The 22,030-nt window shown below is 42.1% G+C and overlaps 1 protein-coding gene and 1 pseudogene across 1 annotated transcript; one reads left to right on the top strand and one right to left on the bottom strand.

Moving 5' to 3' along the window:
• The first annotated feature begins 7,555 nt into the window (after positions 1-7,555).
• Positions 7,556-13,517, top strand: LOC103044149 (ferritin, middle subunit). The gene is made up of 4 exons (XM_022677486.2): positions 7,556-7,800; positions 11,513-11,653; positions 11,775-11,900; positions 13,145-13,517. Exons 1-4 carry the CDS (start codon positions 7,696-7,698, stop codon positions 13,292-13,294), a joined length of 522 nt encoding a protein of 173 aa, XP_022533207.2. The 5' UTR covers positions 7,556-7,695; the 3' UTR covers positions 13,295-13,517.
• Positions 13,518-17,978: 4,461 nt separating this feature from the next.
• On the bottom strand, positions 17,979-20,398 carry LOC103028773 (ferritin, middle subunit-like; annotated as a pseudogene).
• Between the last annotated feature and the right edge of the window lie 1,632 nt (positions 20,399-22,030).

Raw genomic sequence — 22,030 nt, 5'->3', positions numbered from 1 at the left:
AAACCTTAAATTACAGAATCACAGGCAATTCCACATGTTAATTTCTTACTCATGTATATTTGTTTGTAATAGTTATTTATTGCACTATACTAAAATATTTTTAGCATAATAAGCTTTAACAAGAGTCATAACCAAACAACAATCCTTCAGGACTGTTTTGAGTGCACTGCATGGGACATGTTTAGGGAGGCTGCTACTGAAGGCGATTCTGTTGATTTGGAGGAGTATGCAGCATCAGTCACTGGCTACATCAGCAAGTGTATTGATGATGTCACTGTCTCCAAGACCATCACCACACGCCCAAACCAGAAGCCTTGGATGACTGCTGAGGTACGTGCGCTGCTGAGGACCCGCGACTCCGCCTTCAGAGTGGGTGACAAGGTGGCCCTGAGGAAAGCGAGAGCCGACCTGTCAAGAGCTATCAGAGTGGCAAAGCGCGCACACGCCCAGAGAATCCACAGCCACTTCAAGGACACGGGTGACGCGCGGCGCATGTGGCAGGGCATCCAGGCAATCACCAACTACAGGACAATGCCACCGTCCTGTGAACGTGATGCCTCCCTCCCTGATGCCCTAAACAACTTTTATGCACGGTTTGAGGCACAAAACAACACGATGGCGAGAAAGACCATGCCCAAGCCGGACGAGCAGGTGTTGTGCCTGACTGCAGTGGATGTGAGGAACACTCTGCGCAGAGTCAACCCACGAAAAGCTGCAGGACCAGACAACATCCCCGGCAGAGTGCTCAGGGAGTGCACAGACCAGCTGACAGATGTTCTCACGGACATCTTCAACATCTCCCTGTGCAGCGCCACTGTCCCAACGTGCCTCAAGTCCACCGCCATCGTCCCCGTGCCGAAGAAGTCCACAGTGTCCTGCCTCAATGACTACCGTCCCGTTGCACTTACACCCATCATCATGAAGTGCTTCGAGAGGCTAGTCATGAGGAACATCAAGACACAACTGCCCTCTTCACTGGACCCCCTGCAGTTTGCGTATCGTCCCAATTGCTCCACGGACGATGCCATCACCACCACCCTTCATCTCTCCCTCACCCACCTGGAGAAGAAGGACACTTACGTCAGAATGCTGTTTATAGACTTCAGTTCAGCATTCAACACCATCATCCCACAGAACCTCACCAGGAAGCTAAGCTCGCTCGGCCTCAACACCCCCCTCTGCAACTGGATCCTGGACTTTCTGACGGGGAGACCCCAGTCAGTCCGGTTCGGGGGCAGCACCTCCAGCACCATCACACTGAACACGGGGGCCCCCCAGGGCAGTCTCCTGTGTCCTCTGCTGTTCACCCTGCTGACTCATGACTGTGCTGCAAAACACAGTTCTAACAGCTTTATCAAGTTCGCCGATGATACAACCGTGCTGGGTCTCATCACCAAAGGCGACGAGTCAGCATACAGAGAGGAGGTGCAGCGGCTGACAGACTGGTGTACAGTCAACAACCTTCACCTGAATGTGGACAAGACAAAGGAAATGGTTGTTGACTTCAGGACAGCACAACACACCCACTCTCCACTCAACATCGACGGGTCCTCTGTGGAGATTGTTAAGAGCACCAAGTTCCTTGGTGTCCACTTAGCAGATAACCTCACCTGGACCCTGAACACCAGCTCTACAGCCATGAAAGCCCAGCAGCGTCTCTACTTCCTCCGGGAGCTGAGAAAGGCCCGTCTCCCTCCACCCATCCTCACACTCTTCTATAGAGGGACCATTGAGAGCATCCTGAGCAGCTGCATCACTGCCTGGTTTGGGACCTGCACCGTCTCTGACCGCAAGACCCTCCAGCGTATTGTGAGGACAGCTGAGAGGATCATCGGCGTCTCTCTCCCCTCCATCACGGACATTTACACCACCCGCAGCATCCGCAAAGCAACCAGCATTGTGAATGACCCCACTCATCCCTCACACGAACTGTTCTCCCTCCTGCCTTCGGGAAGAAGGTACCGCAGCATCCGGTCCAGCACGACCAGATTCTGCAACAGCTTCTACCCCCAAGCCATCAGACTCCTTAACTGCAGAGACTGAACTGATGGTTTTTCTGTACATGCACACACACTCTTACCCCACTTACCCCAGAAAATGGAAAGCACTAAAAACCCTACTACCTCACTGGACTCTATTGCACACTGTGTAATAGAGTAATTACTACCTCACCTGGTCCTTTTTGCACACTACAACATTTGCACACTGTCTTGTTATTTATTATTCTTTGTCTGTATGGTGTTGTACTGTCTGTCTGCACTTTTGTACTGTTGCACTATTGTTCTGTCTACACTGTGTTTATGTGCACCATGGTCCTTGGAGGAACATTGTTTCGGTTCACTGTGTACTCTGTATATAGCTGAAATGACAATAAAAACCACTTTGACTTTGACTTTGTATAAAGGGTCAACAGCATGGCAATGGAAATGGAAATTAAACACTATTTCCTTCACATTTCTGTGCCTGAATCCATATATAAATTATTATATTACAATCCTACCACCGAGGTCTATGTTCATTACCTAGTGTAGTTTTTAAAACTCCACACTCTAAACTATGGAAAATCCATACAGACAAACATCACTGCCATTATATTTAGTTCCATAGTTATTCTCTTTGTGCCCTCTGCTGGACAGAAGCTCTCACTGTGCGCATCACAGGATCCCATTTGGTGAAAAATACAGAAATACAGAAAAATATATATTTAGGAATTTAAATATGTAATATCTGACGCCAGCTACACTTGTACAGCAGTTTACTCGTGAGTCAGCAGATGTTCACACAGCTCTTAAAATACTAAACTAAACACAGACATTGATACAGTGAGACAGATCTGAGTTAAAGCTGACTCAGAGTGCCTCAGCAGTTTTAGATTCTGAGAGCTACGTCTGTGTTCTAAAAAAAGTCTAGCAGAGGTGTACAGGTGAGTTAAAATCGTAAGTGCATAATATATACAAAATATATATTTTTTATTTTATTTTATTTTTTTGTATATAATATGCACTTACGATTTTAACTCACCTGTACACCTCTGCTAGACTTTTTTTAGAACACAGACGTAGCTCTCAGAATCTAAAACAATGTTTGGTTTAAAAAATAAATAAAAAAAAAAAAATATATATATATATATATATATATATATATATATATATATATATATATATATATATATATATATATATATATTGTCACGGGAGACGGAGGGGTGTGAAGGAGGAGGAGGACGTAAGTGCAAAGATGATACTTTAATAAATAAACCAAACAAACACAGAAAAGAAAACGAAATACATAAACGAAGGCTAAGACTGGGGTAAAGACTGGGATACAAACACTAGGATACAAGGCTAGGCTACTAAGGCTAAACACTACAAACAGGATTCACGGTTAGATTAACAGACTAGAAAACACAAAAGACTCGACACAGCACGTACAAACAGAGGGGCTTAAATACAGGAGGAACACCTGGGCAGGGCTGATGAGGGGGCAGGGCTACAGATAAGACACAGGTGAGAACACTGATGGTTAGGGCAGGGCTAAGACGTGACAGATACACAACAGAAACACGTGGCTGTGAACACATGACAGGAAAACAGAGGGGAGGAGCACTAGGGAACAAATGAGGGAGAAACATAACACAGACTTAGGCTAGGGTGTAACATAACCCCCCCTCAACGGCGCCACTTCCAGAGGCGCCGAGAGAGAGGGAACAGGGACTGGACAGGGGACACGAACGGAGACTGGACAGAGGACTGGACAGGGAATGGAAACTGGACAGGAGACGTAGACCGGGCAGGGAACTTGACATGGGACGGAGACTGGAATGTAGACTGGGACGGGGACAGGACACATGGCTGAACAGGGGACTGGACAGGAGACAGAGACTGGACAGGGGGCTGGACACTAGACAGGGACGGAGACTGGACAGGGAACGGAGACTGGGACTGGACAGGGGGCTTAGACTGGACAGAGGGTTGAAACACAGACTGGACAGTGGCCGGGAACTGGGACTGGACAAGACTGGGCAGGGGAACTGGGACAAATACATGGACAGGGACAGACACAAACACAGTGACAGGGACGGGAACAGGAAAGCCACCGGGGACAGGAACGGGAACAAACACAGACACGGGGACCAGGACAGGGAGAGACATGGGTACAAACACAACTTGGGGATGCCCAGGACTGGCTAAAGTCTGTGGGGTAGTTAGAGGGGCCAGCCTGGGCACAGTTCTTGGGCAGAGGTCCGGGGGCCTTGGGGCGGGCCTAGAAGCCCGTGACCTGGGAGCAGGCCTGGGGATAGGCCTGGGGGCATACAAAGTTCTGGGAGTGGGCACAGGGTCAGAGGCGGCCGGAGCCGCGGGCACAGGGTCAGAGGCAGTGGGTACCACATGAGCGGCAGGCACTGCAGACACAGGAGCTGAGGCTGTAGCAGCGGGAGCTGCTGGTGCTGGAGCTGAGGCTGTAGCAGCGGGAGCTGCTGGTGCTGGAGCTGAGGCTGTAGCAGCGGGAGCTGCTGGTGCTGGAGCTGAGGCTGTAGCAGCTGGAGCTGCTGGTGCTGGAGCTGAGGCTGGAGCTGCTGGTGCTGGAGCTGTGGCAGCAGGTGCTGGAGCTGGAGCTGTGGCAGCAGGTGCTGGAGCTGTGGCAGCAGGTGCTGGAGCTGGAGCTGTGGCAGCAGGTGCTGGAGCTGAGGCTGGAGCAGCGGAAGCTGCTGGTGCTTGAGCTGGAGCTGGGGCTGGAGCAGCGGTAGCTGCTGGTGCTTGAGCTGGAGCAGCGGTAGCTGCTGGTGCTTGAGCTGGAGCTGGGGCTGGAGCAGCGGAAGCTGCTGGTGCTTGAGCTTGAGCTGAGGCTGGAGCAGCGGGTGCTGCTTGAGCTTGAGCTGAGGCTGGAGCAGCGGGTGCTGCTGGTGCTTGAGCTGGAGCTGAGGCTGGAGCAGCGGGTGCTGCTGGTGCTTGAGCTGGAGCTGAGGCTGGAGCAGCGGGTGCTGCTGGTGCTTGAGCTGGAGCTGAGGCTGGAGCAGCGGGTGCTGCTGGTGCTTGAGCTGGAGCTGAGGCTGGAGCAGCGGGTGCTGCTGGTGCTTGAGCTGGAGCTGAGGCTGGAGCAGCGGGTGCTGCTGGTGCTTGAGCTGGAGCTGAGGCTGGAGCAGCGGGTGTTGCTGGTGCTTGAGCTGGAGCTGAGGCTGGAGCAGTGGGTGCAGCTTGAGCAGGCGCGGCGGGTGCAGCTTGAGCAGGCGCGGCGGGTGCAGCTTGAGCAGGCGCGGCGGGTGCAGCTTGAGCAGGCGCGGCGGGTGCAGCTTGAGCAGGCGCGGCGGGTGCAGCTTGAGCAGGCGCGGCGGGTGCAGCTTGAGCAGGCGCGGCGGGTGCAGCTTGAGCAGGCGCGGCGGGTCTAGGAGCTCGTGACCTGGGAGTAGGCACAGGAGCAGAGGCTGGACCCCCATGCACATGAACTGGGGTAACAGCGGGCACAGAGTCAGAGGCGGCCGGGGCCGCGGGAACTGGGTCAAAGGCGGCCGGGGCCGCGGGAACTGGGTCAGAGGCGGCCGGGGCCGCGGGAACTGGGTCAGAGGCGGCCGGGGCCGCGGGAACTGGGTCAGAGGCGGCCGGGGCCGCGGGAACTGGGTCAGAGGCGGCCGGGGCCGCGGGAACTGGGTCAGAGGCGGCCGGAGCCGCGAGCAGCGCTGATCCAGAGGCGGCCGGAGCCGCGAGCAGCGCTGAAACAGAGGCGGTGGGTCCTGCTGGCGTGAGCGCGGCAGGCACCGCGGGTACAAAGTCAGAGGCGGCCGGAGCCGCGAGCAGCGCTGATCCAGAGGCGGCCGGAGCCGCGAGCAGCGCTGAAACAGAGGCGGTGGGTCCTGCTGGCGAAGAAGCCGCTTCAGCGGGAGCCGAGAGTGCGGCTGCCGCCAAGATCCGGACTGGAGCCGCAGATTCAGTAGTGGGCGTGGTTGTAAACACCGCTCCGGAGCTTGCTTCCGGAGCCGGAGTCGACGATCTGGAAGTCGGCCGGGCTGGTGAGCTGGAAGCCGGCCGGGCTAGAGAGCTGGAAGCCTGCCGAGCTGGAGTGCTGGAAGTCGGCCGCGCTGGAGAGCTGGACGCCGGCCGAGCTGGAGTGCTGAAAGTCAGCCGCGCTGGAGAGCTGGAAGTCGGCCGCGCTGGAGAGCTGGAAGCCGGCCGAGCTGGAGTGCTGGAAGTCGGCCGGGCTGGAGAGTGCGGTGGAGCTAACATGCTAGTTAGCTTAGCTGGAGCTGGGCCGACACTCTCCACCCCACGGAGAGGCGCCGGGAGCGGTTCATCCCCCCGAATTAGCTCCGCGAGGAACCGGAGATACGCCAGGTCCGCCTTCCTCGTGGCATTCCACTTTGCTACGTCCATAGTTGGGTCGAGTCTTATGTCACGGGAGACGGAGGGGTGTGAAGGAGGAGGAGGACGTAAGTGCAAAGATGATACTTTAATAAATAAACCAAACAAACACAGAAAAGAAAACGAAATACATAAACGAAGGCTAAGACTGGGGTAAAGACTGGGATACAAACACTAGGATACAAGGCTAGGCTACTAAGGCTAAACACTACAAACAGGATTCACGGTTAGATTAACAGACTAGAAAACACAAAAGACTCGACACAGCACGTACAAACAGAGGGGCTTAAATACAGGAGGAACACCTGGGCAGGGCTGATGAGGGGGCAGGGCTACAGATAAGACACAGGTGAGAACACTGATGGTTAGGGCAGGGCTAAGACGTGACAGATACACAACAGAAACACGTGGCTGTGAACACATGACAGGAAAACAGAGGGGAGGAGCACTAGGGAACAAATGAGGGAGAAACATAACACAGACTTAGGCTAGGGTGTAACATATATATAACAATGTTTGTTTTTCAAAAATATAATAAGTAGAATAGTAGAAAAACAAACAGATGATTATAATTATAGAATATAATTATAACCTTTAAGTTAATATAATTAATATATTTTTAATTATTTATGCTATTTTACTGTGAATTAAAAAAAAACATATTATGTGGTATATTGTCAGTGCCCAATAGAAGCAAAATATTTCCAAAATAGCAACTTTACAGGAGAGAGACAGGGGAAAACCTTCTTTATATTCAATGGAAGTCAATGTAAAAAGGCTTTATTAATGTGATTATGGAGAACTTCTTTTGGTCCATTTATTAAGAAATTTTAAAACAGTTTGTGTGTGCAAATTATGTTATTTTTTATTGTACAGCGATGATATGCGTATTTTATGTTAATATTAACCATTAAATAACAGCATATATGTCATCATATCATTACTTAAGTTTTAAATATATTAAAATGACATATATAGAAATGATTTTAATCCAGAAGCCAAATTTATCTGTCAATATTTTACATTATTTTTGAGATTTTGCTCAGTCACGAATTTGTGAAGTTAAAACGGATTATATTGAATAATTCATCAGAATTAATATTTAATGAATCGTGGTGTCAGCCTCATTCTAACACCACATATCCCGGTAATTAAATCCCTGCGCTCGGATTGGCTGCCCGCGGCCCGCTCGTTACCGGGGTGATCATAAAAGTTAGCGCGAGCAGCAGGACTGAACAGAGGTTCTCGGGTCAACAGTGATTGGACGGAACTTCCGCGCGCGGTTTTTCCCTCAGTTTAGACTTTATTTTAATCTGTTTAACAGAAATAAACATCAGGAGACATGCAGGCATCCCAGATCCGCCAGAACTACCACTATGACTGCGAGGCTGCGGTCAACAGGATGGTGAACCTGGAGCTGAGCGCATCCTACACCTACACCTCACTGGTGAGTAACGCCTCCTTTACTGACTCCATGCTGGAAAAATATAATCATAATATTCAGTAAATAAAACCCACTCTATCTCTACACCCTCTTTCTCTCTCGCTTTCTCTCTCTCTCTTTCTCACTCTCTTTCTCTCTCTCAAAAAAGAGACAACTTAAAAATGATGAGTTTCTTTGATTTGACCAAATTGAAAACCTCTGGAATATAATTAAGAGCTGAACTGCTTGAATGTTTGCAACAGGAGTGGCATAAAGTAATTCAAAATCAGTGTGTAAGACTGGTGGATGAGAACATGCCAAGATGCATGAAAACTGTAATTAAAAAACAGGGTTATTCTACCAAATATTGATTTCAGAACTTGTTTTCTTTGTATTATTTGAGGTCTGAAAGCTTCAGCCGTTTCTCATTTTCTGCAAATAAACGCTCTAAATGACAATTTTTTATTTGGAATTTGGGAGAAATGTTGTCCGTAGTTTATAAAGTGAAACAACAATGTTCATTTTACTCAATCATATACGTATAAATAGCAAAATCAGAGAAACTGATTCAGAAACTGAAGTGGTCTCTTATTTTTTCCAGAGCTACAAGAATTGCGAACTAATCAGTATGGAATAAAAAATAACAATACTTCAAATAAAAGGTTTTGGCACCATTACAAAATAAAGTCTATAAAAATATACATATACTCTTTATATTAATGCTTAGGTCTAAAAATACCTATACATTTTGTAAAAAAAAAAAAATGTAAATATTTAAATAAATAAAAAATTACTGTAAATGATTATTTTATATAGTAAGCAGTGAGGTAAGATGTCTTTGTCTGTTGTGCAGAGAGAAAAAGCGAGAAATGGAGGGTGGTGCGGGGCAACATTTACATAATAAAAGTTGACTGATAATGGTCAAGGAGAGTAAGGGATTCTGGCCACATAATCCTGAAATTGTAGTCATTCTAATGTTGATGTGAGAATATTCCTGCATGTAGCTTTGGATAGGGATACGGACAGTGTTGGTAGTAACGGCGTTAAAACTAACGGCGTTCCTAACGCCGTTACTTTTTTCAGTAACGAGTAATCTAAACTTCGCTTTGCCCTGGTTAACAACTCCTCTTTCCGGTGAACTTGAGCTTCTGCCTGCTGTGCCTGTAGGTTTATGTGGTTTGGCGTGGTGAAGTGAGGCACAATTGTGACGATTTGCGTGCTCTAATCAATTCAGTGATTGCCGTGGACAGGCTAAGTTCCGATTTAAGGACGTTAAACTCCGGTTTTTGTGGTGCTGCTGCTTTTAGAGCTTAGATTCTCTGTCCGAACCCGACCTGACCCGAGGACCGACCCGAAATCGTGATCCTATTTTTATTTTATATAAAGCTCTGATAATCACAATATAGCTAAGTAACCAATTATTATTGTTCACTAAAGCGAACCAAATAGCGAAAACTGAAAGTGAAAAAACATTTGTGTTAACTGAATCTAATAAAAACGGTAATTAAAAGGAAAAAAACATAACTATCTCGAACTGTATTTTGTGTTTATAAAACTTACTAAAACGAACTGAAATTACTGATAGAATACCCTCATTTTCGTGTTTAATTTATATATAAGCGCTGTTGTACAGCGGAGTTGTACAGCTGGTGGTGTTGTGCCGAGCGCGCGGCACCTGGTCCGTGGCGTTAGTTCTTGTGTAAAGCACTCGCGCTAGCCGCAAAATACGACAGAAAACACCGAGAAAAATAAAAAACAAAATAAAATTAAACTATAATAAAAATGAAAAATGTAATCACGTAGCTCTGGGCGCACGTGAACGACTCCGCGTTTGACGTGCAGCATTGTGTGTAGCTGTTCTTAAAAATAATTTTAATTAAATAATAGTTCTATGCTTTTATGTTAGTGTTAATTAACATAATTCTAATTATATTTCGCTCATTCAATTAGCCCGAAAACAGACAGTTTATGGGTCGGATTGGGTGGGGCTCATAATGACAGCTCATGGTTGGAGCAGAACGTGCACGGACTCGGCTGGGACGGGTCGGATTTTTGGGCCCGATCTAAGCTCTATGAAGCTGTTATATTAATACCATTTTAACGGTCATTAGATGGGTGTTTTTGTCCATTATTTTGTTTTGTTTATATATACATATTTCCTTTGAGTGTGGCTTGGTTTGTTTAATTTCATCCCCAGACGCGTTTTTCCGTCTTTTCCGTTTTTTTCAGTATTACAAGTTAAAGTAATTATTTTTATTATTATTATTTTTCTAATAATAAAGTAAATATCGTAAATACATAATTGATTTCATTTTTTTTGACAGGCGAATAATAAAAGTAACGTGATCGTTAGTTTTACTGGTAACTAGTTACTTTTATAGTGGAGTAACTCCGTTAGTAACTCAGTTACTTTTTTGGAGAAGTAACGAGTAACTATAACTAATTACTTTTTCAAAGTAACGTGCCCAACACTGGATACGGATCCCCTAAGGTGACATCATTAAAAAAAAAAAAAAAAAAGATCCTAAAGCGTGGCCACAACTTATTAAGGCGTGAGATTGAGATCCTAATTCATGGTCACGACTTATTAAGGCCTGGGAACGAAATCCTAATGTGTGGCAACGAGATAGTAAGGCATGTGAATGAGATAATTAAGAAAATGTCATACCCAGAGAATAATAAAGCTTGCTTTCCTGTAAATGAATCCCCATGAAGAAAACTGAATATTACATCAAAGCGCCAACAAATGGATAATCTTTAGTAAGAAAATGGAAAAGGAATTGTTTTATTTTTATTTTAATCTTGGAATGAATTATGGGATATTTTGGAGTCTCTTGCAGTGAGACACTGTATTATTCTATGTAAAAGACGCTTAATTCTCATACTAAAAGCTGATTGGCTCAGTTGCAAACAGTATGCAGACATGTTTACCTTCCTCAGGCAGTCATACTAAGCACAACCCCTGAGAGCTGCTCACTTTATTAGCTGTGAAACAAAAGGATCTTGTGCCCACGCCTTAATGGCTGCATTTTAATTAACTTGTTTGCACGCCTTAATTATCTTGTTCCCATGCATTAGGATCTCTTTCCTACGCTTTAATTATCTTGTTCCCATGCACTCATTTCCACTACTTAATAAGTTGTGGCCAGGCCTTAGGAAATCACGTCTTAATGAGTCATGGCCATGCATTATTTTTTTAACGTTTTTGCTGTTGAAGCTGTAAACTTAGTCAGCATGATCATCCAAAAGCATATATCTCTTCTTTGTCTGGGGAGAAATACATCAAATCTCACTGAGCAGAGATTTTATTCCTTGTCCACTCTGTCATCTTGGGAGAACTGCCACTTCAAGAAAGTAACTTCTGACATCAGTGACATCACAACCTTCAAACATTTACATTTTTAAGGGACTAAAGACACTTTAATTATTAATAATATTAACTTCACTTAATATTTCTCATATTGTCTCTATACTTAGCTGAGGTAGTCTAAGAGGAAGTCTAAGCTGTCCACCCTGTCGTGTAAAATATCAGGGTAATTAAAATCATTAAAAAAAAATAAAATGTATTATTAAAAGAGAACATGGACACTGTGACCAGTTAAAAATGTGTTTCCGGTGTACAGATGTCGGGTTTATCAGTGTGTAATATACATGGTGTTACTTGTCACAACACATCTAATTTCAGTTTCTCTGAAATGTCTGAGATGTTTTATCTTAATTGTTTTTTTTTTCACAGGCCTTCTACTTCTGTCGGGATGATGTAGCCCTAGAAGGTTTCTCCCATTTCTTCAAGGAGAACTGTCACCGTGAGCATGCAGAGAAGTTTATGGAGTTCCAGAACAAAAGAGGTGGACGTATCTTCCTCCAGGATATTAAGGTATGTAGCTTTAACTCTTTATGACTGTGCAAATAGTTAACTTTTTTCTTTAAATGTTTTCAGTGAGCATTAATCTGCTGGAACTGGATTAGTCATTGATCTGGTCATTGTATTCTATTAGAAACCTGAACGTAATGAGTGGGGAACAGGACTGGAGGCCATGCAGTTTGCTCTGCAGTTGGAGAAGAAGGTTAACCAGGCTCTGCTGGACCTGCACAAGATTGCTACTGACAAGGAAGACCCTCATGTAAGTCACCAGCCTCATCAGCAACCATGAATCTCTACTGGCCTGTGCCTGGAATTAGACATGGAGACAATAGGTTCATGTTTGTCTGCTTCAGAGATTCCTGTTATATTGGCAGTACTTCTTTACAGGGGCAATTTATACAATCTGTGTGTGTGCATTAGCACATAAGTTAAAACAATGTGTGGAACTTAAAGTAGCTGAAGTAATTTGTTAGAAGGAGTGCCTACAAACATTTGGACATTTAATGTATTATGTTCACACTGGCATCAAGTGGAAAAATGAAAACTTAATCTAACTTAGTCCTAATCATTACATTACACATCTATTTTTGTTTGAACATATAATAAAGTATAATAATGTGTATTATTTCAAATACACCTATTTGAATGGCATTTTATTCTAAAGTATTTGGGAAGATATCTACTTGTTTCTGCAACTGTTGCAGTCCACCCTCTATATATGGAGTCAGTATTATTGATGTGTGTGAGACTCGTGAAAATATGGGTAGTTCATTTGTATGTAAATAAACATGCAGGGAAACACAACAGATGATAAGAGTAAAAAATGTTTGTGGCTGTTTATTGTACGATATATATTTTTTTATATATACATTTTTTATATAAAAAATTTCTTCCAATTTAGCTAGGCCAATTGTTCCACCGAATCAGCTTCTACTCAGATGTATATCCCCCAATACTAGTGATGCCACAACACCAGGAGGGTGAAAACTAGCACATGCTTTCTTTGACACGTGAAGTCAGCCACCGCCTCTTTTTGAGCTGCTGCTGATGCAGTATTACCGAGCAGCATCACAGCGCGCTCGGAGGAAAGCACAGTGACTCGGTTCTGATACATCAGCTCACAGACACCTTGTGCTGATCAACATCACCCTAGAGTGATGAGGGGAAAGAACACCATCTACCCACCCAGAGAGAGCAAGATCAATTGTGCTCTCTTTCGGGGCTCCGTCAGCTGATTGCAAGCTACATGACCAGGATTCGAACCAGCAAATTCCTGATCATAGGGGCAGCGCTTTAGACTGGTGAACCTTTCAGCACCTCAATGTACGATAACATAATTATCATGACAGGCTTACTGTGACTCATACACTTTATTTAAATAATAGACTATCCTCTCATTATTACAATGTATTAAATTCCACACCTTGAGAATTTCGATGGTAAAAAAATATTATTTTTGAAAATTAAAATTTAGTCTAACATCACTTTTCGTTTTCCCAACAGCTGTGTGACTTCCTGGAGTCTCACTACCTGAAGAAACAGGTGGAGCTCATCAAGAAGCTGGGTGATCACATCACCAATCTCACCAAGATGGACGCCTCCAACAACAAGATGGCCGAATACCTGTTCGACAAGCACACCCTGGAGAGCTAAACTAAATATTCATATTTACAAATTCTATTATGAAATCCACCTGAAATAATTGAATATGCAAAATTAAATGAAAAAGATGAAGAGAAGTTGAAATGTGGGGCAGATTTACTTTGTGATTGTCTTGTCAAACTTTATAGCACTGCAGGACACTGTGGTGGTATCATAGTCATAATATGCAGGTTTAAACCTAAAAGAATCTGACAAATAAACATTCTGAGGTGGATTTGTGAGTGTGTCTCATTTTTACACTAAAATTAATACAGAAGTCCAATTTCATTCCCAAACAATATTCATATCCTTGCACTTACAGGTAATAACACCATTAATTGATGCTATTACACCAATCTACCATATGTTACAAGACATGGGGCTTGTATGATATCTGTTGACTTTTGCCACATCCAATGAAAGCTAAAGAATGCTGCGCTGATCTACAGAATACGTGTGCTGAATATGCATGTATTTAGACAGAGTATTTAGACAGATAGACAGATATATCACTTTACTTATCCCAGAGGGAAATTCAGTGCAGTAGCCCAATGTACAAAATGGAAAAGATAATCAATAATAACATAGAATGTTAATATAAGTAAAGAAATCCACGATAAAATACAAATATAAGAATTTAATAAAAAGTACAAAAACAAAAATACAATGTGGTATGTGCAATGTGGAAGTAAGGTTAATTCTCAGTTCACTGTAAACTGTATACGTGTCTGTTCAGTGTAAACATTCAGTAAGGTCCATGTATAATACGAGTAAAAAAAGAGTGCTCTAGGCAGTGTCTGGGAAGTGGATATTAATGGGTAAAGTACCACTATCTAAAATTACTAAGTATGATATATAATGTTTATAATATGTAGGGGTGAGCGATATGGCTCTAAAATAATATCACAATATTTTTGCGATAACGATATACTTGGCGATATAGGAAAACTAAAATAATTCATTAATTTCAGGAATATAGTATAATAGTATAACAGAATAAGCATAATGTGGCAAAATAAATAATATAGCATAAAATAATATAATGCAGCAAAAAATATTGCAGAATATTTAGTGCATGCATATCGTTGCTGTCCAAAGAAAAACACTGATCTCCAAAACAGATAAAACCTTGTAAACTTTCAGTGGAAGTCAATGTAAAAAAAGGTTATTTCAGGTCATTTTGAAGAGTGTCTATTGGTCTATGCATTAAGAAATTGTGGCACAGTGTAAGGGACAGTTTGTCCAAATTATGTAGTAAACTAAAAATGAACAAAAATGGAGCTAAGTGTTTTTCATAGGACAGCAACGATATAAACTGCTAACTACAACAATTACACAATAAATACACTTAAAACTTCACAGTAAATAATAGACTACTTTTAAGAGAGAACATCCCTATTATCACGATATGGATTTTTAATATCATGATATTTCTGTGTCACGATCAGGGCCGGATTAAAAGAATGGGCTGAAAGGGCTGCAGCCCCGGGCCTCGCCACTAGGGGGGCCTCCGGTCGCTGAATGTCAAATCACAAAAATTAATTAAAAAAACGAAAATTACAAGCAATAAAAAAGTAAAGAGCGACAGAATTATTACAGAAAACACCCAAATTAACCAACATGTGGAGTAGTCAGCCTGCTGTAGCAGCTACCACCAGCAAAGATGCGCTGCGCTGCGCTCTCTCTCTCTCTCTCTCTCTCTCTCTCTCTCTCTCTTCCGCAGCGCGGAGCTGAATTCAGCGCGAGGCTACAATAATAATAATAATATAAATAATATAATACAATAATATAAAACTCAGTTTAGTTAAATAAATGAAGATGATTGAGGACCTGTAAAGTTAATCCAATATTGTCAAATATAAAGGAAAGGTTAAGGTTTTGGTGAGCTGTTTCAATGACTTGAAACTGAAACTAACTGAAACTGAAACATTTATTATTCTGCGCACTATAAGATAGCCTTTGATTGTGTTTTAAATGAGTTTTTATTTTATATTAATTATTGTTTTATTCATCTGAAATGTTTTTATTATTTTATTGATTAAATTATTTTTTTCTTCATAAGATATACATTCTTTATTTTTTATTTATCCATTTTAATTATCTTTTTAAAGATACAATTTCCGGTTATTGAAAAAAGAACACCCAGAAAACATGAACAAGAAAGAGCACAAAAATTACACTCAGTGAACAAAACATAAATTATAGATGTTGGCAGTAAATTCAGGAGCTCTTTTCCAGCTCAGTTCCATATAAACTAGTAATATGTGACTGAATTTGTACTTGTATTATAGTTCTCTGGTCAGTACCATAGAAGAACCACTTTTTGGTCAACAAAGAGACATAGAGATGTTTGAGAGTGAATTATTTTTTTTGTATCATAGGGGGAGCAAGGGAGAATGCCTTATGTGGCTCAAGTCCTGAATATTTTCTCAAAAGCCCTCAATTCTTTCAAATAATGAACTGGACTGGCAAAATCATTGCCCTAAAAGTTCTCATCCTGTTCCTTGTCCTTCCTGAGCTATGTCTTTGTTTTTTTCTGTTCTTCTATAGTTTTCCTTGCCATGTGCTTCCTAGCACTCTCTGTGTTCTCTCATTTCTCCACCCTAGTCTTCAGTGCTGCCACCTGTCTTATTTGTAACTCTGCCCCCCCTTGTTACCTTCCCCATGTGTTTTCTGTTTCCTGTTTTTCCGGTTTCCAGCCTGTGTATTCATAGCTCCTGTGTTTCTGTGTTCCAGTGTCTGTTCTTGTTCTCGTTTTACACGTCTGTTTGGTTGCCCCTTCTTTGTTTTGTGTCATAGTTTATTCCATGTTCTGCTAGGTAACATCTTGTCTGTTTATTTTTCCTGTGTTGTGTTTGTGGTTTCTTGTTTATTAAAATAACTTGCATTTACGTCTGCTCTCCATGTATTTCATACTGCAGTCGTGACAAAAATAGATTAAAGTGAATGAGACATAATATTTGCTTGCATTAACTGCATCAAGCCTGTAAACGTATGCATTCTTCTTTGTGATGCTTTTCCAGGCTTTAACTGCAGTCTCTTTAACAGGTGAAATGCATGCTGTTTAGGGTATAAGTAGGGAGATTATTAAGACCAGTCTAAAACATTCCACTCCTTTCCCTGATGAAGTCCTTTGTATGATGAAGGATCTTCCAATCAGTTAGGTTGCATCTTTCTTAAAATTGATAGACAACATGTTTCTGTAGACTCCTGAATTAATTGTCCTGCTTCTATCATATGTAATATCAACAAGCCAAGATCCTTTCTTTCTTTAACCTTTTCCATTACATTGGCAAATTTTAATCTTTGTTTAATCAGTCCATAAAAAATTGTCACAGGAGTCTCTGATCTTCCTCTTCTTCTTGATAATTTTCAAAAAAATTTAAAGGTATAATATCTGTTTTGCAAATTAACTCTTCATATGTAAATCCACAGTATGTGGTAAGGTGAGTGGGAGAAAGTCTTGGTGGGTACAGTGTGACTGTAAATCAAAATGTTTGTACAGGATGGAGGTACCTTAATAGAGAGATATATGAGAAGAGTTATTGTGGACTGTTACACTGTGCTATTGGCTGTTTAGCAGCCTAAGGGCCTGGGAGAAAAAGCTGTTTCTAAACTGACAGGGAAGTGAACCCTGGAGTAGATATACATTTTGTATGTCTTTTAGATAAATACAGGAGAAGAGCACCAGCTGTCAGTTCAGAGCTCAAAGTTATTTGAATGCACCTTTTCTCTGTTACTCATTGAACTGAACTCTCATGACTTTAAGTCATGGTGAGACCGTACGGTAGTACACACATCACATCACATGAGTGGCTCAGCATTTTCTTAGTTTCTGTATCTTTATCCAGAAAGTACATGAAATGTACAGAAGTCTACAAAACACACAAAACATGTAACTACAGGAGCTCTTTACTCAGTTTAATGTACATTAGTAATATTTGAGTGATTCTGTACTTATACTTCAGTTCTCTATGCAGTACTAAAGAAGAACCACTTTTTTTGTAAGAGAGATGTTTGATTTTTATTAATTAATCATAGAAAATAGACAAGCTTGTTTGTCTGAGTAACTGGTTGAGAGAGGCGTAAAGGCTGGAGGCATCTTGCCTGATGCCATGGTGCCTCGCGAAAAACGCAGCCACTCGCACAGCTAAATTTACATCACAAACAGAGACAGCTCTGCACATCTTTATTGTGGGGCATAGTTTTCTCAGCCATCTTGAAGGAGTTCCTGAACACTAGGTTGTCTGCTTTTCCGTCATGCTGTGTTGCAGTTCATCCCAAATCACCCTTCTCAGTTCGGTATAGGTCAGGAGATTGTGGAGATCAAACTCTTTTTTTGTTTACTATGTAATTCAATTGCTTTCATGTCTTTAAAATTAATCTACAGTGTGGAAAATAAAATAAAGAAGTAAAAAACTTGACTGATACTGTATGTTCCCATTTTTTAAATACATGCGTATACTGTATTATGTTTATATATTATGTATATGTTTATATACTGATGTATATACTGTTGTTTATTTGGTGGCCACAGATTTGGCCTTATACTATAATTTTATTTTTGTATTGTTGTTAACTAGGTTACTAGGTTACATTCCTACAGCCCATCCCAGTCCTGAGTACAGAGAGAGAGAGAGATACCAGCTCTTATCCACTGTTTTACTGTAATAACACACTATTTATAACACAGAAGTTTCAGTTCAAAATGTTTATTCATCAGATTCAGTCAGAATTTAGTGTTACAGAGGTCCTTTATCAGAACAGAGACTAACTGACAGAACAGAGAATACAGAATACAACATATCGCAGTGTTTTTCAGCCCTGGTTCTCAAGACATCCTGTCCTGCTTCTTCCATTACACCTGATTCAATTAATATGCTCATTATTAGGCTTTCATAGTTGCAGGTGGTTAGAGCAGGAATCCACCGAATCTGCGGGGCATGGTGCCGTCAGGACCAGGATTGGGAAACAATGGTTTCAGTTTCAGATTCCAGTCACAGGTGAAGCTGGAACTGGATTTAGCTCTGTCCCCCCAGAGTGTGCTTGTCGAACAGGTACTCGGCCATCTTGTTGTTGCCGGCGTCCATCTTGGTGAGGTTGGTGATGTGGTCACCCAGGTTCTTGATGGCCTCCACCTGCTCATTGAGGTAGTTGGACTCCAGGAAGTCACACAGCTGTAGAACAGAGATTAATAACTCATGAGTATGAAAATACATCTATAGCACTTAGTTCTTCAGAATATATAATTGTGACATATATCAGATGACTCACATGAGGATCTCCCCTCTCGCTGGCGATGTTGTGCAGGTCCAGCAGAGCCTGGTTGACCTTCTTCTCCAGCTGCAGAGCACACTGCATGGCCTCCAGACCAGTTCCCCACTCATCACGCTCAGGTTTCTGATGGGTAAATGGAAAAGAACCGTCACCATAGAGACAAAAGTATTGGGACACCTGCTCATTCATTAGTTGGATAATAACTACCGCACCTCCTCCCCAACTGCCCTGCTCAAAATATTGGTTAGAGCACCATCGTTCCAGAGAACAGAGATAAAGAGCTCCACAGCTCAATGCTAAAAGGCTTTATACCACCCTAGACTGTAAAACTTGACAGGTTAAACGATTTGAGGAAAACAACTGCCTTAAACCATTTAAATTTGAGCATAATTTATTTTTTTAAATAAGTGTGAATAATGCACATAATCCTTGGTATACAGAATTGAGTAAATCAAGTGGCTTGTACTAATCCCTGTTCACAGTGTAATTGTTAGATTATTTTAGTATTTTGTATTTATGTGCACTGTAAAGCCTAATTAGTTAAGTATACTCAACCAACCACTCAAATTATTTTTTAAGCTCTTTTTTTGTAGTTAATTTTAATACTGTGTGGAGTTGAATAAACGTTCATTCCTAAAATTATTCATTCCCTTAAATTAGCTATAGAGTGAACAGGATTGAGAGCACAGCCAACAAAGAGTTAGAAGCTCCAAAAATAATGCTTATTCTTACAGACAACAACACAGAGGCCAAGCAGTTAATCATGATATGTGAGCGACAAGTTTACCTAAGGTAGCCCAATTAATCACTAGACACTGATGGTGAGTGTCAGAGAATGGGGGACACACCCAGTACGCAAATATATTTTGAAAAGAAGCTGTTAATGGCAACAGACTAAACTTAGTTATTATAAGTTGGTTTAAAGTAAAATAAATAGGCTGTAGTTATAAGAACTTCCTATCAAACAGCATCAACTTATTTAATTTGAAGAAACCGATTGCCTTAAATTATTTAAGTTACACTAACTCAAATCAAACATTTAAAAAAACACTTTTTAAAGACCAGCTATGAATGCAAGAAGGCAAGTTGAGTTAGTTTGACTTTATCAGCATAAGTGATGTCAAGTTTCTGTAATATTTAAGTTACATTGACTTAATTAGTTCAGTATGAAATGCAGTAAGGTTTCATAGTGTAGTAAATGCCTGGCATTAGCCATGGTGTCGGTAGGTCCATTAATTTTCTGGGACTAAGCAACCTGTGTAACAACCAGCTCAGCCAGTTTAGCCACACTGGTCAACTAGGCTATTCAACCCAGATATTATGGAGAAGAACAGTTTTGTTGAGCTGGTCAAGCTGGATAATTTATGAGCAACCAATTTTAAGTATGAAATTAACATGTGGTCAAATAATGCATGCTCCAGAATTTTCAGAGTAATGTACCTTCATATCCTGGAGGAAGACACGTCCACCTCTCTTGTTCTGGAATTCCAGAAACTTCTCTGCATGCTCACGCTCCTCATGGCTGTTCTCCTTGAAGAAATGGGCGAAACCTTGGAGGGCTACATCGTCCCGAGAGAAGTACTAGGCCTGTGGAGAGACAAATCACCGGTAAGACTGGGCATTTATGAAATGAATTGAAATTATTTAGTTTTTTTCTGTAAAACACGAGAAGTATTATTTAAAGTAAAACCAACTCACCATGGAGGTGTAGGTGTAAGTGGCGTAGAACTCCATGTTCACCATCCTGTTGATGGCGTCCTCGCAGTCGTTGTGGTAGTTCTGACGGATCTGAGAAGGCTGCATTTCGGCTGATTTTCTTCTTTTCTTATCAAAAAGGCTGTAAACTCTGGTGCGGAGTTTGTATCTGGAGTAATAAATAGTGCAGGAGGGAGAAAGAAGTTCCGTTCAATCACTGTTGAAGCAAGAACCTCTGCTGAATCTTCCCAAAGCTGTGAGAGGGAAGAAGCTCCTGCTCTCAGTATTTATCTCCACAGTGAAAAACCCTACAGGACTCAGCCAGCCAATCAAATGAAAGAGTGTAATGAGGGAGGTGGGGAGAAAGAGAGAGTGACTATTCATGAGCAAGAACGGCTGACTCAAGAAGGTCAGTCAAAGGGTTATTTTTAAGATTAAAAAATCATTATTAAACTGTAATATTATTATATTTGCTTACAATCGTCAGATTTTTCAACAGGTGTGTTTTCTTTTGGTTTCAGAGAATCTCAGACAACTAGAGAGAACCAAAATAAAAGATTGTTTGGTGATAAATGGTGACACAGCTCTTTTGCTGGTTGTAACTTTAGAAGCTGAAATGAATCCCCTGCAGAGAGGATGACTGTGGTAAACACCTTCGGTGTCAGACTCTGAGACAGTAAAACTCTGTCACTGGGTCTGTCATCATCAAAGAGCGTTAGAATCTCTCGTGATTTAAAACCATGCTGATACCTGTGACTCAGCATTTGCATCAGTTCTGCATCTCTATTAGGTTCTCTAGTTTTTGGAAGAACATCCAGAATACATAAACCAGATAGAGCACACATTATACACAGATTAACCATAACATTAAAACCAACTCCTCCATTGTGTTGGTCCCTCTTGTGTCACCTATTAAGGCATGAACTCCACATAAACTCTGAGGGTGTTCTGTGGCATCTGAAACCTATACATTAGATCAGGGGTGTCCAAACTACGGAGCGGCCCGCGAGGTATTTTAGAAATAGAATGAAAGTTGGCTCGCTGTTAGGCAGGTTTTTATAATGTGAGATTTAAAGTTTGAACGCTAGGTGTCAGAAACAGGCCAAAGAGTCTAAAAGCAGAGAGAGTGCGCATTTGTAGAGCAGAAAAACGGGCCAAAGAGTCTAAAAGCAGAGAGGGTGCTCAGTTGTAGCGCAGAAAAAACGGGCCAAAGAGTCTAAAAGCGGAGAGAGTGTTCAGTTGTAGCGCAGAAAAACGGGCCAAAGAGTCTAAAAGCAGAGAGGGTGCGCAGTTGTAGCGCAGAAAAACGGGCCAAAGAGTCTAAAAGAGGCAAGAGTGAAGTTGTAGCGCAGAAGAACGGACCAAAGGGTCTAAAAGCGGAGAGAGTGCTCAGTTGTAGCGCAGAAAAACTGACCAAACAGTCTAAAAGCGGCGAGAGTGTTCAGTTGTAGCGCAAAAAAGGGCAAAAGAGTCTAAAAGTTGCCATAATTAAGGGGTTTAATTTTAAGAGACATCATGAAATGAAACATGAATTTGAAAAATCTTAGTTTACACAACACTGTCAAAGATAGATAAAGATAGTAAGTCAAGTAAAATGAAATCATGTAGAACCTAAAACTGTTAAACAAACGATAATACCCTGTGAAGCATTTAGGTGCTCTTATCTGTGGTTTCTGACACTGGTAACTCTGACGAACTTATCTATGGTGTCACATCAATGTCAAAAGTCGAGGTTGAAAATGTTGCTCTCGAATGTTTTTTTCCTCGCGATTAACT

The sequence above is a fragment of the Astyanax mexicanus genome, chromosome 19 (genome assembly GCF_023375975.1).
Source record: "Astyanax mexicanus isolate ESR-SI-001 chromosome 19, AstMex3_surface, whole genome shotgun sequence".
NCBI lineage: Eukaryota > Metazoa > Chordata > Actinopteri > Characiformes > Acestrorhamphidae > Astyanax > Astyanax mexicanus.
Note: the sequence above shows the minus strand (reverse complement) of the source record. Positions and strands in the feature narration are given on the sequence as shown.